Raw genomic sequence first — 16,876 nt, forward strand, 5'->3', positions numbered from 1 at the left:
ATTAGCTTCGACGCTCCACTTTTCAATTCTTCCCACTATGCACAAACACTTTCTTTTTTTTTTATTGAACATCTTTTTATTGAACATCTATATGCCAAGACAGCTGTACTCTGCCAGAAGGAATCCTGGGCCAGAATTTGTAATGCAACAACTCATTTCTTATTGATTTTGAACTTGTTTTTAGGTGTTTAATCTTTGAGAATTTTCTGTCATTATCCTGTAAATGTTAGTGTCTCTAAAAATTTATATACGAATGTAACCTCAAGACTGAAATTATTACAAAAATAAATAATCATCCTGGCGATACCAATGGATCTAAATCTAAATGTTCCATTTCAAAAAAAAGTTTTTGAGATGCTCCACACATTTCCTTGTTTTCAAATGATTAGAAACAAGATTTGAAACAAAGGATGAAAAAACGTCAAAAGTAGTGAGAAGGCTGTGTTCACCATGCCGTTTAATATAGATCCTTTACAGAGAAATGAGGGTCAAGAGCGATGTGCTGCAGTGATGTCTGTACACACTAATATTGCCATTAAAATATTATTCTACACAAAAATATTGAGACACTATGAAACATTACCAGACTTGCAAGACTGGTTCCACTTAGGGTGCTGATACTGTTGGACAATACAGAGACAAAACTGAAGTGAAGATGTAAACATGTCATTAGAATGACCATTAAAAAAAAAAAAAAACTCTATAACAAAAGTTCCTTTGTGAGATCTAATCTTCTAGGCACAGTCGTATAATCCTGCTTAACAGACACTAAACTACTGATGTGTCAGTTTGCCACCAATTTTACATTTCAAGGTTCACTCTGAAAGAAAAAAAGCATGGCTTATCACTTTTGTCTTGTCGGAGGCTATTTCCATTTAACCAAACAATTTACAGAAAATATGCAGTACTAATGTCTTCAAACCCTATTTGAATGTGATGCACATTGTTAAAGAAACGAATTATTCAAATTGCCAGCTTACCCTAAAAAGTGTTACTGGAGAGTAACGATTCAACAACATATGCATGTTACAAGACCATTTGTGGTTACAAAAGTACATTCTAAACAAAAATTGTGCCCGTTGACACTGACATCAAACTTGGACATGTTTTTCTCAATCCTCCCCAAAAATGCTATAAAGCCTTCGATATGGAGAAAAACCTGTCACTTGGCTAGAATGTTCAGACACAATGTAGGGAGAGCCTGTTAACTTCAGAAAATAATTAACAAAGACTTTATTCTGTAGATCCTAATGGAGGATCGGAAGCTTTAAAGCAAATACCGTATTGACCCGAATATAAGACGATGTTTTTTCCTTGGAAATACATCTGAAAAACGCGTTCGTCTTATATTCAGGGTCTAGACTTTGACATGTCAGTAATACACCCACAACAATAGGTGGCGCCAAAAACGCATAAAACGAGTGTGCCATGAAATATGTAATGTAATGCGTGTTGTAAAGATCGCGAATGAAAACAAATGAAAAAGAAAAGCTTACAGCAGCATGATCGTGACTGTCATGTTAGCCTGATGGGACCAAACTTCCTCTGTAAGTGATTTTAATACATAAGACAGTACCCAGATTTGAAGACTACAATAAGATTTCACGTCTACTAATTGTTGTATAATTCAGATGGGCTATTATTTCAATGGTATATCAAAATTTTCCAATGTCATTGTTGGTACATTTTACCAGTATTTACCATACTTTCAAAACAAAAATTAGAATTGGAAAAATATGCAATATGAAAATAATTTTAGAATAAATGTGTTTTACAGAGAGAGAAAAAAAAAAAAAAACAAGATTTGGTTTTCAAAAAGCCTTTTTCCAACAGGTACATCTGGAAAAAGGGGGGTCGTCTTATAATCAGGGTCGTCTTATATTCGGGACAATACGGTAATCTGTGATTATTAATTACCATCCAAATGCAGAAAGAAAAATGAACTGATATTCATATACACATGAATTCTCACATTAAATTGCAAACACTCATACAAAGTGAAAAGAAAAAAAAACAAAACTGTGATATGACAATCCATGACAAAATAGAAATATTACTCAAATTTACCAGCATACAGGGCCAACATACTCATCTTTGCTTGTAATATGGCTTCAAAAAATTCAAGAAAATCTTATCAAGGCCTTATGTGTCATTTCAACAGGTATACAAAGCTTTATATCAGCGTACAACATTTATCCAGCCAAATAACTAATGTAATAGTTATTTATGTACATTTCAATGACAGACAGTAGCAGTCTGGAGGAAACCTCCTATTCTTGGGGTAACAATTGATTACAATCTCATTTAACCTCAGATACATATTCTGATAAGCCAAAAGACAGAACTATCTGAAAGCCACACATTCATAATTTCAACATACACGAGTCAATTAAAAAAAAAAAAATCAGGAACATATATGCCTTCATTTCTTTAAATCTATTGTAAGGTTCTTTAATAAGTGCTCAGTTGGAATGAGGTGAAAAAGTGCAGGGAGTAGACTATAAATTAAAGACATATGCCCACTTACCACCACTTAAAGCACAAATTAAGATTGTCAAGAAGTTAAAAGAATCAATATCAAGCGCTGAAAAACCTTACAGACACCATATCAAATCTGCACAACAGAAAGCGGTAAATTATTTAAATCAGAACTTCGCAAATAGACAACAAATAAAGCCTATATCACACTATACTGTACACAATATCAGAGGAAGGAGGTAGACAGAAAGGCAACAGCTATTTTGAGGGACAGAAGATAAGACAATATGTGAGACACAAATAACTACAGTAGTGATCATCTGGCTGATTATCTGGTACACTGTTGACTGGCAAATCAATCCAGCTGTCACATATACACAAAGCATAAATATTCATGTGAATTTATGAATCAATGTTGATTTTTTGAAATGGTGGTGTTGGTGAAATCTAACCCTGAACCACAAATCCACATGTATGCACTGGCCTTTGGACAGACAGAAACTCACAATCAAGTATACTTCAAGTAGTTGCTTATAAAGTGAATTATAGTGCAATCGACACCCGTCACCTAAGTGTCAGTCAAATAAATGGTCAACATGAATATCATAGGGTACATGAAGTCATTGCCAAATGTTTGGAAAAAGCTGAAAGCAGAGAATTCTAAAGCTTAGATAGTTTTTGCTTTCTTTGATCTTTTTTAGTGGAATTATGTTACATAGTATTTCAGAAATAACATAATTAGCTAACATTTAACAACATTAGTACTAATAGTTTTCTTTAGCAGGGTGTAATACCACATCCGGCTGTAATTATATAACCGTGAACGTGAAAATTAGACCTATTGTTAAAGATTAGCATTTTATCCCAAAACATCTGGCTATGACAGTTTTTTGATGGTCACACAGTGAAAAGCACACAGTGAAACAAAATCATAAAATTCATTTCTGGTGAACAAGCTCCCATGACCCTATTTAAAGTCATTTAACCCTGATCATTGTCCAAACGCTGAATCTTTCTTACTGTTCATATTATTAATTAAAATGCATTACCCTTTTCCTAAATACACAATTTAGCATTCAACTATACAGAGCATTTCTGAACCATCAAACTTTCCCACATAATTGAGCCTAGAATAAAGAACACATTATCTAAAAGACTTCAGATGAACTAAGTATCATTTTGTGACAGCATTTATAGCACTAGGACACTAGTGGTATATGCAAAGCATATAAATAGCTCAGCAGGCGCTTGCCTGGCTCCTTAAGGGGAAAAGATGACTGTTCTGCTCTTATGCCACACAAGCATAAATAATGGAACAGCTAACCACTGAACTCACGACTACAACAATGATGGCCATTAGTAATCCAGGTACTTTGGCTGCACTGTACATTAACACAACACAACACTCGCTCAGATAAATCAATACACACACATACGACACACCCTCTGCGGTGACATTAAGAGGGACGCACAAAAGGACAGTTTCTTCCCATCACTTATTGCGTCTCTTCACTCTAAATAAGGGTAATACAATCATATTAAAGGGGATCTTTTAGTGTCACTCACAAAGCTGAGTTAATGTCATTGTGTCAGTCCATCATTCAGAACATATCATCTCGTCTCTTTACTCAGGGTAGTAGTTGTGGAAAAAGGTGAAAGCTCATTTGAAGTCCTGAACTTCATGAGCATCTCATTTGTAGGTGTAAATACATGCTAGTGATTCCCCTTCCTCATTCTTATCTTGTCTTGGATATAGACCATATAGAACCACAGCATTAAGGTGCTGTGCTCAGACACTATCCTTCCACTGGTTGCCTCAATTCATTTTACATGTGTTAACCACTCCCTAATTGCACATCTGACAGAAGAACAGTGATATCACTGGCTTCAAGGCTTCTCCAGAGAGAAGAGCTGGTCTCATATACTCATTCCCCCTGGACCCCCTCCTCCTGCGGGGTAGTGCCGAAGGCCTCCTCCTCGACGCAGAGAATGGAGGGCCACGGTGCAGCACCCCCGCAAGAGAGAACCAATATGGTATATTGGCTGACCAACACGGTGTGGACCCCGACAGAACCACGCCACTGTGGGGACCACTGGTACGACCACCGCAAGCAAATCCACTAGGAAGTGCTGGCTCCAGTAGTTTTTTACTGGTAAACCACAGCCAGATGACTTGGACTCTGTGTTCGTAGCACTCTCGTCAACCTCATCTTCATCGTCTGAATCTATATTTATGACATGATCCCCTTCAACCCCAGCCTCTGTTAGTACACTACAGGGCTGAGTGGTCTGTGGAAGGGGGTCTCCTTCAGTCTCAACCAATGGCTGCACGGAGCAAGGTGAGGTGACAGGGTTTGGCAAAGGGTCTGTTACAGGTTGAGGTTGAACAGAGTTGGTTACTTGGGATCCAATGGTCTCCGTGGTCAAAGCTGTTGTGGTTAGTGGTAAGACTGTAAGGAGCTCTGAAACAGCTGTCTCCTTGACAGAGGACTCCAACGCTAAAGTCGCAGGTTCTTTTGGAACAGATGCAGTTGGTTCCCAAGGCTCCATTGCAACAGCTGGTGCAGACCTAGTGGAAAAGTCTGTGACGAGAGAAGCAGTGGCAATTGTTGCCGTAATGGCTGATTCTGTGGCTACAGACTCCAGATCATCTCCCTCATCAGACATCCAGGTAGAGGTCGGACTGCATGCCTGGGAGCGGAAGGTGCGCTCAGCAATAGTGTCCAGATCAGAGTTAAAGGATGTACTGGGACCGTGGGCAGGGGCTGAAGCAGGGGCATGGTCGTAGTCAGTTTGCATGCCTTGCTCACGCAGGTGATGCAGGTATAGGTGATGATGCGACAGACATGGATGACTTACACTAACAGTGTTCCCCGTCCCGATCCCACTGCAGCGGAGTGGCACAACTTTAGGCTCGCTCATGCTCAGTGCCTCATAGGTGGAGGAGTGTGGCAGGCGGGAGTACGCATTGAGCAGCGAGGCTGTCTCTTGAGACAAAAACGCAGCCTCCAGGAGCAGATCTGCCTTGCTTGCTCCTCTTCCACTTTCTCCACAGCAAACAAACCCACTGTCCTGCATGCCCTCGCCTGACAAACATGGAATGTCACATCCAGTTTCATTACCGCCACGTTCCTGGCCAGTCTGGTCACTAAGCTTGGTGTAGGTAGAGCTGCGGGTAAGCGAGTGAGCTGGGGAGCCTTCGGAAGACTCCGCCAGGCCCTCGCTGACCTCCAGCCCTGCCCCCACCACCCCTCCACCTGCCAGGGTTTCTCCTGCTTTGGTTGTCCCAATCTGAGCAAGCTCCATGCTCTGCAATAAAGACTCCAGCTTGTGGTTCTGGAGGTTTATGTCTTGGAAGCACTTTTGCACTCCAGTGTCGGTGTCTCCCAGACTGGAACTGACAACATCGACAACCTGCTTAAGCTGCTGGATCTCCCTGCGAGCCTCCTTCAGAGCCAGCTGGGCCTCCACGCGGTGGCACTCCTCTTCAATCCAATCCTCTTGCATACGAGACAGCTGAGTACGCAACTCATCAATCTCAGTGTCCCTAAGGAAGGAGGGGAAAAAGGACAGAGGATGTCAAAAAAGTAAAGCAAGCAAGGAATGTCAAGAAGTGACTGGTGGGTGAAAGACCAAAATTAAAACTGCTGTGTGAAATGTTTTCACTTAATACTTTTTTCTATCCCAGTACAATGTGACTTGCCAACTATATGGCATTGACTGATAGTTTACTTTCTTTGAAAATTGTACTTTCCTTGAACATTGTGACAGTTTAAACATCTGTCTTTTGGAGCTGCCCAACATAGTAACACAATGGCTTCAACAATTGTCTGAGTTTGGGGAAAGACTTTCTATTTGTTTGACCAGTGGGAGAAGGGGAATGTGCCTAGAATAATTAGTCACATGGCCTTTATGGCTCTGGTAATTGACTTAAAAAGTAGTTTGCACAAAACTGAGCGCAGTAAGCAAACATGTACAGGACCAGGCGAACAACTGCCATTGTGATAAATGAGCTATTGGTCAGCATATGTCCTGACCAATAGCTTTCTTCAGAACATTACACAAAGCAGCTTGAAGAGCACATTCAAATTTCCTTGCCATTAGACAAATGGAGGCTGCCTTTAAAATAAACAGTTTAGAAAAGTTATAAATATTTAGATTAAATCCTTAGAATAGAGGGAAATAAATGACAAATTACACAGTCTAAATGCTAATATTCAGCTGTTAGCGACTTGATAGATAATTGTTAGATGGTCTAGAAATCAACCAAGTGCAAATTTGCATAACAATTCTAAAATAAAGGAATAATTTTAATTAACTGCCGCTCAAAGCTGCTTAAAGATAAAATTAATTTCTTCATAGACTGATGAGATCATTAGTGTATGGGCCTTCATTTTATGAATGATTCATGCCTCACCTATCCTGGAGTCTTTCGATGGTTTCTTTGAGCCGTGCTCTGAGGTGTCTGATACACACCTCTTTCTGTTGCAGGGGGGTAAGGTATTGCTCAGGTGGAGGGGGCCGGATACCATGGTTATCATTGCAGGAGGTGTATTTTATGTGACGCCTGATATGGATGAGAAGAGTGATATATACTACATATAAACAAACAAGAAAGAAGAGAAAGGAGCAATGCACCACTGGTCTATGGGTGAGTCGTGTCTCACCTATGGGTTGGGCTTCCGTCACTGCCCTTGCATGACCCTGAATTGCTACTGCTGCTGAGAGAGGCATTTCCATAGGGATCACGGTTACTGACAGGTGCTGGACTCCGTCTGTAGCATAACAGAATCACAATTTCAGAGTGTCACCTTCAAGGCCACTTAGGAGGATGCAGAATGAGGAATAAACAGAATGCACAAACACACACTAACATGAACAAACAAAAAGCACAATTCCATGAAACACAAAATCAAACATGCCTACTTATGGTACAAATTGACTAACATGCCAATATACATACAGTCAACTAGGGGGGAGAACACCTTTTATGGATGTAAAGAAGAAAAAGACACCCAGCTCACATAAAACTGCAAGCACAAATTGCAAAGTAATACAAACAGTTGAATTATGTGCTGAGGCACAGATGACAAATCATGATAAATTTCCATCATGAATCAATTATGAGAAACAAACTGGCAGCTGAACAAGCAGAAATTGACAGCAGAGCCATCTAATGAGGGCTCACTTTGCACACCACAGACATGAAATCATCTTCAACTGTGACACACATATGCAATTCGAGCTTTAAACCCCCAATAAAATCAAAAAGTTGGATTTTATAGGGACATCGTGCTGTGGTTGAAGAGTTTGAATCCATGCTGACATGATGCCACACAGAGAACAAAGAAAAGTGAAGAAAAGAAGAGAAAAAAAATAAAGAAAGAGACAGAAGGGATGATGGAGCGCTGACCGACAGTGGTGTTCCGGGGACTTTGGTGTCAGAAATCCTCTGCTCTGTCTCATTGAGACCATAATGCCTGACTCCATGGGTGTGTAGTCTAGCTCTATAAACCTGCAATAGTCAAAACTGACCCACAAACAAAAAGGGATCATTACACAGGATAGCACACACCTAAAGTTCACCTTAACCTGTATTGTATAAAAATTCAAATGAATGTTTCTGTGAACATTTTCTTGTAAACTTGTTTATAAATATGGGATGAAACTGGGTAGAAGTGCAGCTGTGCTATAAAAAAAGTAATCATCTTCCACTTATACATACTGGGTTGTAAGCTTTTCATTATGCTCTATTTGCATCCACAATATTTTTTTTTTTTTCAGTTTCCTGACAATTATGTATACATCTGTCAAATTCCTGGTTTGATACACCCAATACTAAAATTTTGAATGACTGCAATTTACACAATATTTGGTTAAAGTAAGCAACTTTTGGGTTGATGTCATTCTAGAGTCCATTTCAAACATCCAATTGAAATTAACATGAGATGAAGCTTGTTTCATTACAATCATGAAACTCTGTACAAGAGGTTGCAGATCTGACAGATTATTTGACAGATTGTCTGACTAATTAATTAAGTCAGCAGTCAGGGGAGGAAAGAGAGAAAGATAAAAAGGAGCTTCTTATTAATTCTGGTTGTCAGAAACACTAGCACAGGGCTGGGAAGGATCAGAGCCACTTTGCCACACTTAAAAGAATAACAAATCATGCTGGACATATTATACAAAGGCTTACTAAATTACTTTTGACAGAATTACATTGTTTCCTTCATCCTTGCTGGCATTAAAAGTCTCCTTTATGTAAACGAAAGTGATTCTAACTATCTAACTGATTTCAAGATCTTCTGAACATGCAATTTCATGCTGTATACTGACCTCACATAGCCTACCAAATTCATAAGAGGCAAAATAATACACAATCACCTGTCAAATTCTAGGAGCAATGGATCATGGGGTAGCTTAGAGCATAATGACTCTTTAATCTCCCAGAAATATTCTCTTTTGGGAAAATTAAATCTGGGGTTAGCAGTGCTGAAGGAAAGCACTTCCTTTAGGTGGTGCAGAGTGCTGTTTTTACAGGCATAATGGATAACTTTGAATCTAGCAATAATCTGATATTATTGAACTGATATTTGGTCATTTTTATTTCAATTTTGTGAGTGAGTTTTGAGTAAATATCATTATCAGCAGAAACCACTGAAAACCTTACATCAGTACTAAAATTACTAAAACTAAAAATCTATTAAAGCTAAATAGAATTAAAAAAAAAAAAACTAATAAAAATGATACACACATAAACATGACTAAAACCTACATTAAAATGAAAGCTGAAAATATAAAAAAACAATCTAAAATATTAATAAATAATATAATAGCATATAAACAACACTAAAATAACAGCACTAAGATAAACAGCTCAACATGTTATATAAAATAGACCAATCAAAACAGCACATTTACAATGACAAGCCACTATAACTACTGTCCACCAGGATCACCATTGGTGGGATTTTATAGGTTTGCTGAACTACCTAACCATGAAAGCAAGCCAAGGTCATGGTTAAGGTGAGAGCAAAGCAAAGAAAAGAAAAGAAAAGAAAAGTGAAAGACCCGAAACAAACAAAGCGTGCTTGAGGAGTGATAGAGAAAAAGAGGACTCTGCTATCAATACTGATAGCAAGGAAAAGAAGGGAGAAAGAGAAAAGCAGCCAGGGTAGTTGGACAGACCAGGTACGTCCATTATGTTTTCAGTGATATGGACTACTTGAGGGAAAGTCGGGTAATGTGTAGTGAATATATGCACTGCATTGCCACACACTCATTAGAATCACTGTGAAAACATCACATTCACAGATTATCAATTCAATCACAGCCAAAATGGCTTCTCATGGGACAGGTTTACAGATCATTAACTGATCCATTTGCTCTTCCTCTGAGCCTCTGTCAAAGACCGGAGAGTTCAGTGTAAACTGCCCTCTCAGATCCCCAACATCAGCATCAGTGGTAGCAGGTAATGGGCTGGTTTTAAATTGGTGTGTGAATGGCCAGTGCAGCAGTGTTGACTACTACAGTCATGCCCTACTATAGGGTACTGAATCAGAGTCTCACACAGGGGACGCAGTGGGAGACGACAGCATTTGTTGCAAGCGGTGCTTAGGCTGTAGGGCCTTCAGCAGGTTGAATCTGAGGAAACAGAGATGAGACAGAGGCACAGAGCTGGGCTCTACTGCAATATTACCATTGAAACTCATTGCCACTACTAGTATATATTTTAAAATGATGAAATTATTTGTATTCGGACAGAATTGCACGCAAGACTTGGCTTACACAGGAAATGTGTGGAGACTAAATTTTTAGACGTAACTATTTAATTTATATATCACTGTATAACTGTACAAGTGTGATTCATACAATCACATATATTTTACTGCAGCCGTTATGTAAAATAATGCTAATAAAAGAATGCGAGTTAGTGAGCCACAGCAGCATGTTTGGGCTAATCTTACTCAAAGGTCTAAATTGGAAGATATTCATGATGTTGTCTCTTAGTTTAAAGTTACACTTGACAACATATTTCTGAGATGCACACAATAAAAGGAATTCAAAACTTTTGAACAAGAAATCATGTTCATTGTGTCATAATTTTAAATATGCTTATTAAAAACATTCCTTTATCCATGTGTATGTTGAATAACGTTTCTCCTATAATTTGATTCAATTTGTTAATTGTTTTGAAATCATTTCTGCCTTTCCTTATAAGATTTTTAAACAAATTAATACATTTATTTACCAATGATGCATTAAATTGATCTTTAAATACTTTTACATTTCTACAAAAACGTCTATTTCATAGAAATGCTGTTCTTTCGAACGTTCTATTCATCAAAGAATCCTTAAAAATGTATCACAATTTCCAAAATATATTAAGCAATTTCTGAAGGACTTGACACTAAAGACTGAAGTAATGATGCTGAAAATTCAGTTTTGCCATCATTTGTTCACAGCATTACAGTGTTTTGATTAAATAAATGCAGCCATGCATAAGAGACTTTTGAACGATAGTGTATATTTGTGTGTATGTGTATAATATATCCAAGTACATTGATGTGCTTATAAATCTTTTAAACTGGCCCCTCGGGAAGTTTGTATACAATCTGGCAGTTGTTGGGTGAAAAAAGGTCTTGACAGCAGAGAGAGAAATTGAAAGAGCTAAACAGCTGATGTATTAATGACGGCAACGGAAGAGACAGAGAGAAAGGATTACTGAAGCACTTGAAGCTCAAAAGGTCATTAAACTGCAGCAGAGATCTTACTGTGATTAAGAGAGTTAAACAGCAGCTAGAAGGGTTAGATATTACAGCAAAGCACCAACACAGCTGCAAGTTTGAAAGAATGTCTGTTAGAAAGACTTCAAGAGAGACAAAAGGTGCCATACTTGCGTGATCCAGAGCCAGATCTTTTATTTGAAGGCGAAGACATGGAGTCAGCAGTTCTCTCCCTTCTTTCTCCTTCTTCAGCTGGATCTGTCTTCCTCCCTGTCAACACAGCATGAACAGCTCAGCTGCAGCCAGCCTGAATAAAACACAAGAACACAGACAATGTTGTCAGTTTGACTTGAGGAAATGATGGTTCTATATCAAACCATGTATCAACCCTCATCTCATTTACATAATAACAGTTTCCTAAGGAGGTACATTACATTCTAAAAAGAAATATTTCAGGTTTGTTGCCACACTATAATACTATTAAAGGGGCAGTCCACCCAACAGTATAATTCTGTCATCATTTGCTTACCCTCCATGTCAATCCAAACCTAAATGACTTTCTTTGGTAAGCAGAAAATAAAAGAAGCTCTTTTTTTTAAATGTTGTGTTTTGAAAATGCATTTTTCCATTCATGTTCCATTGAAGAAAGAATAAATGATTTCAAAAGGTTTCACTTTTAGGTGAACCGTCCCTTTAAGATGTCAAATGTTTGCATTTTTTTTCTCTTACAGTATCATGTGAAGCAGATCATGCCATCAAAGTCAAAAGGAAACAAAAGAATCTGTCCATTTCATCTAATCTATCTGATCTCTTCACACTCAGCAGACCTGGCAGCAGCATTGCTTGCGGAGCTGTAATATATTTAACATTGTGCTGACACAGACTGGTTGGTCTCTGACTCTGCGTTGGTGCGAAGCCAGACAACAGAAATAATAGAGCTTTAACTTTCACAATCAGATTACTCAGTGAAATCAAGATCTACCCAGAAGCTTTAAAAAAGTTTTCATTCCTAATACAGCTAGAATATTTCATTTGAGAGAAACGGACAAAAGAGGAAATGTGAAAAGTAAGGGTAAAAAACAGCGATATCTGCCGCACTGGGCATTCTGAGACACATGCTGAGGGAAAAGAGGGATTAATGATCTAAATAATTAAAAAGGAACTGGCACAGCTCAGTATAAGCAACGATACACGGCAATAAGCTCCTCATAATAAGCAACTCAATCCTTTACCATAATGACATGACCTTTCAAACACTTGGGGCTGGTTGGGTGACGAAAATGAACAAAATAGACCGGTGTCATTATTGTCAACGAAAAACATAAAAAACATGCTGAAATAAAATAAAAAATAAGTTAGATGAAAAATTAAATGTAAGTGAAATAAAAAAGTAAAGAAAACTAAATGTAAGTAAAATGATAAAAGCTCATTAAACAATAAAACATTTTATATTATTAATAAACAACTATATTATGAATAAATAAACAGGGATCTAAAACTTTTTACTTTTTTTTTGGAAAATGTGCAGTCGCTGAGTCAGTGTCGGGACAGTGTGATCTCCCTCTGACGCAGTGTGAGTCATAATGTAGAGCGCAGCTGTGAGATCTATCCTATCTGTTTGAACTTTGCACCGATGCAGAAGACTACAGTCTCAGCCTCTCTCATATTTTATACCGTCTGCCTAGTTTGTATCAAATACACAAATAAAATAATGAACATTCAGATCATTAATCAAACGGAAAATCAACTTATAAAATGAACTTTTTTGGCTATTGTGTGTGGCTCATAAATTAAGCAGAAACGTCTGAAGAAGGAGTGATTGGAAAACACGTGCAAGGAAGCATATTTAAGAATAGAATGTCACGATGCTAGAATTGCTACATACACAAATACAAATCTAAAAATATTAATTGCTTAGAAATACAACACTTTATTTGCATTAGGAAGAATAAAAATGATATATTTTGATGAGGAAATCTGCTGTGTCATGCTCCTGCTACAGCACTGGATGACCTCTGGCTGCTGTCGTATAAGAGATGTGCAGAAAGCTGCAAATGAGTGATTGTTATGTTATCTCTTCTCTCTCACAGGCCACCTTCAAGCTATATTACTGCAGAAACACTTGCTCACAAACAACCAAATACCACACACTGGCTTTGCAGCTTTCAAACAGATTACAACTTGAATATAATGCAGGTAATGAAAGGCAAAGTGCCAAGCAGCAGAACAGAAGATCTGTTTGACAACTTAGATTTTCATGCACATCTTTTTCATACAGCAGCATTTTACAGTGACCAGGTGAAGCTCCAAAAACAACAAAATATATAAAAAAGCACTATAAAGTAGTCCATACAATTTATTCTCCGTAAGACATCTGGGAGCAGACTGAAATTCATGTCATTATTCTAGCATTGTCATTGTTAACTAATAACAGAAATATTAAAATAGTTTTCATTAACTGAAATAAAGCTAGGTTGCACTTTATTTTAAGGTGTTCTTGGTACAGTGTAATTATACATTTAAGTACCGAGTAAAATTAATTAACTACATGTACTTATTATATGGTTAGAGTTAGGATTAGGGTTTGGTTTAGGGTTACTTCATGTAATTATGCATAATTAATTGTTACTATAATAGTAAGTACATGTAATATTTAACAAGGACACCTTAAAATAAAGTGTTACCTAAATCTAACATAAAATTAAATAAAATGTTAGATGAAAAACTCAAAAAACTTTGCTGCCTTGGTTTAAGTACTAAAATGACTAAAACATACATAAAAAATTAATGTAAAATAAATAGATATTAAAAATGACTCAAGTAAATAGCAAACTTACTAAAACTAAAATTAAAATGAAAACTTATAAAAATTAAAAGTTTCAGAATAAATACTATAATTCTATATAAATAACACTAAAATAACACTGAATTCACATTATTTAACTCAAGAATCATTGAGTCATTATTGAGTTCATCAGTTTAATTCATTAACAAATCCTTAGGTTAACAGTCATGGTCACTATGATAGTTTAATGGAAAAGACCTGTGTAGAGTCTTCAAAATCATTTTTTGTTACAGAAGAAAGAAAATAGGTTTGGAATGAAATAAAAAATGAATAACTAATACCATCAGAATGTTTACTTACAGAACAATTCCTTTAATAAATCTGGTACCACCTTCAATGAAAATGATTGGGCCTATCTTATGTTTGCCTAAATCTAATGGGAGCCAGACTAAGATGGATTAGGAAGTGATCAGAAGTAAGTGATTATGAAGTCCTTTATCATGTCATCCCTCATGGGTCCTTAGAGAGCAGTGATCACTCAGTCAGTGGATTGAATGGAGCTAAATGCATCCAGTGTGGATGGATAAATGCAGCTTGAATGCTTTGAAGTGAATAAACGATACTGAAGCTGTCACAAACATAAACTATATTTCAGTAGTTGTAATCAGTGCAATCAGCTAAAGTAGATCTATAAATAAATCAATATTTACCTAACAAACAATTACAAATAGTAAGAAATACATATTAAACAAATATCCAGTGACACTGTACTTAACATCAATATAGAGAATGAATGTAGGTAAAGTGGGACACTTTTTATGATTTGTCATTGCCAGATCCAAATGCCTACATCAGTGTCATTCCACACCAGTTTTGGATTAACTGAAAGGGATAGTTCAACCAAAATAAAAACTTCTGTCATCATTTACTCACCCTAAAGTTGTTCCAAACCTGTATTAGTTCCAAACAGTTGACAGTAGCCATAGCATTTGGCTACCGTTAACGATTTGGTTACCAACATTCTTCAAAATATCTTCTTTTTTGTTCAACAGAAGAAAGAAACTCATAGAGGTTTGGAACAAGTGAAGGTTGAGTAAATGATTTTCATTTTTGGGTGAATTATCCCTTTAATGCTGATTTTCAGTAAGAATCGATATTATTTCATTTACAATATAAACTTTTCATTTTTAGTCATTTTCCTATGTGCTGTTTTTTTAGTAATAATTCTAAATAGTTTGAAATAGTTAATAGTCTAAATAGTAATTTATTTTATTTCAGTTTAAGTTTTACTTACATTTTTAGTGCATCAGCTTAGTTACTTAGATGGTTAGCCAGTTAATTATTTCATTTCTAACTTTGTTAGTTTTTCAACTAGGCTACTTTACTTCAGATTTATTTTAGTTATTGATTAAAATATTAATATTTTATGACTATTTTAAGACATGTATTGTGAGAAGGTTACGTTTAAGTGTCACACTTTACCTGCATTCACCCTATGGAGTGAAATATATTACTGAAGCACATTTGGTTGAAACCAATGTGGTAAGGAAATGCTTTGGAAGATTGGCCTGTATGCTGAGAAGATGTAGAGCAGTCGCCATGGAGACAGCCATTCAGCCACTAACTGAGCTCTACAAGTGGTGTGATTGGCTTTCCTAGCTTGTGTGTATGTGGTGAGACAGACAGACAGGAAGGCATGGTGGTGATATTACACAACCGCAAGGCATGCCTCAATGGCAAGTCAACATGCAACAAATAATATCCAGCGCAAAGGAGAAGGTGATAATTACTGTAATACCAGAGAGATTATTACTAGTGATGCACCATGAGACACGCTGTACAGTTTAACCTGCTTTAATATGTTCAAAATAATGTAAACTTGCTTGGTTGTGATAAAGACAACACATGATGATCTTTCCAGATCCTCACAAATCCACTTTTAAGCACACTTTCTCTGCAGTCCGCAAGTCCTTACAGGGATGCAAGGTCATACTGCACCCTAGGCCCTGAAACTACACTGTCCCTGTCACGACTCACAGCGCACAGAACGTGCTGAAACCAAATCAGTAATAAAGCATTTCCCAGGGCTACAGAACGACAAATAGTAAGCTATAAAAACACAGGTCTAGATTACAATAGTATGAAAGCGCAATACCAAAACAAAAGCAAATGCACACGCATGCTCGCTGCAGGGAAACATCTGCTGTGAGCCTGTGAGCGCGCACATCGAAACACGGCGTGCAAATAAACACCATTTAGCGTGCGAATGTGAAATATCGGTTTGCTCGGTACATTCAGATATCATATAAACCTTATACCTGGCGCGTTACAGTCCTTGGTTTGTCCTACACACGGGAAATGCAGAAGGATTCCTTCGCTACAAAGATGCATCACGATTCGCACGTTATACTGCAATGCAAAACATTTGACATTTACCTGGTTGCAGCCTTCCGGCGAGAATCAGCTTGCCTTCATGTAAACAGCAGTGTTTTGTCGTGTTTACCCGGGTGCTCGTCCCCGTCAAGGACTCCGCCACAGCGGTGCTCCGCTGCTCGGGAGGGCGAGTCGACGGGGCGGTGCTGCTGCTGCTGCTGATAATGAGAGGGATTCTGGCTCGTGAGGTTTGTTTGAGAGCCTAGTGAGGGAAGACGAGCGTTGACATGAAAGCAGATGCGTAATATTACGACGATCTCCTTAAAGGGGACCACACCACTTGAAGTTGTGAGGGCTAGAGTTGTTATGATTTGCTGTTTCCGTTTAATTATTTACATTTCAAAGGAATTGTTGTCAGCAAGACGCGCAACCGTCTTTTGACGCCCCATCACCAAAACGTCAACTATCATACTTAAATATGTAAATATAAAAAAGATAAATCATGACATATTAA

The 16,876-nt window shown here is 37.6% G+C and overlaps 1 protein-coding gene across 6 annotated transcripts; it reads right to left on the reverse strand.

The window, feature by feature from the left end:
• Positions 1 to 53: 53 nt before the first annotated feature.
• snphb (syntaphilin b) lies at positions 54 to 16,670 on the reverse strand. 6 transcript variants are annotated; one of them, XM_058763430.1, is made up of 7 exons: positions 16,426 to 16,670; positions 11,375 to 11,511; positions 10,048 to 10,122; positions 7,892 to 8,008; positions 7,146 to 7,253; positions 6,896 to 7,045; positions 54 to 6,025 (listed from the first exon to the last, which is right to left on the reverse strand). In XM_058763430.1, the coding sequence occupies exons 2-7, from the start codon at positions 11,416 to 11,418 to the stop codon at positions 4,396 to 4,398; spliced, it is 2,124 nt and encodes a 707-aa protein (XP_058619413.1). In that variant the 5' UTR covers positions 11,419 to 11,511; positions 16,426 to 16,670; the 3' UTR covers positions 54 to 4,395. The 6 variants fall into 6 exon arrangements, with proteins under 6 accessions (XP_058619413.1, XP_058619414.1, XP_058619416.1 ...); XM_058763431.1 differs by lacking the exon at positions 10,048 to 10,122 and having other exon boundaries at positions 16,426 to 16,669; XM_058763433.1 differs by lacking the exon at positions 7,892 to 8,008 and having other exon boundaries at positions 16,426 to 16,669.
• Positions 16,671 to 16,876: the final 206 nt, after the last annotated feature.

Source organism: Onychostoma macrolepis, chromosome 23 (assembly GCF_012432095.1).
Source record: "Onychostoma macrolepis isolate SWU-2019 chromosome 23, ASM1243209v1, whole genome shotgun sequence".
Classification (NCBI taxonomy): Eukaryota; Metazoa; Chordata; class Actinopteri; order Cypriniformes; family Cyprinidae; genus Onychostoma; species Onychostoma macrolepis.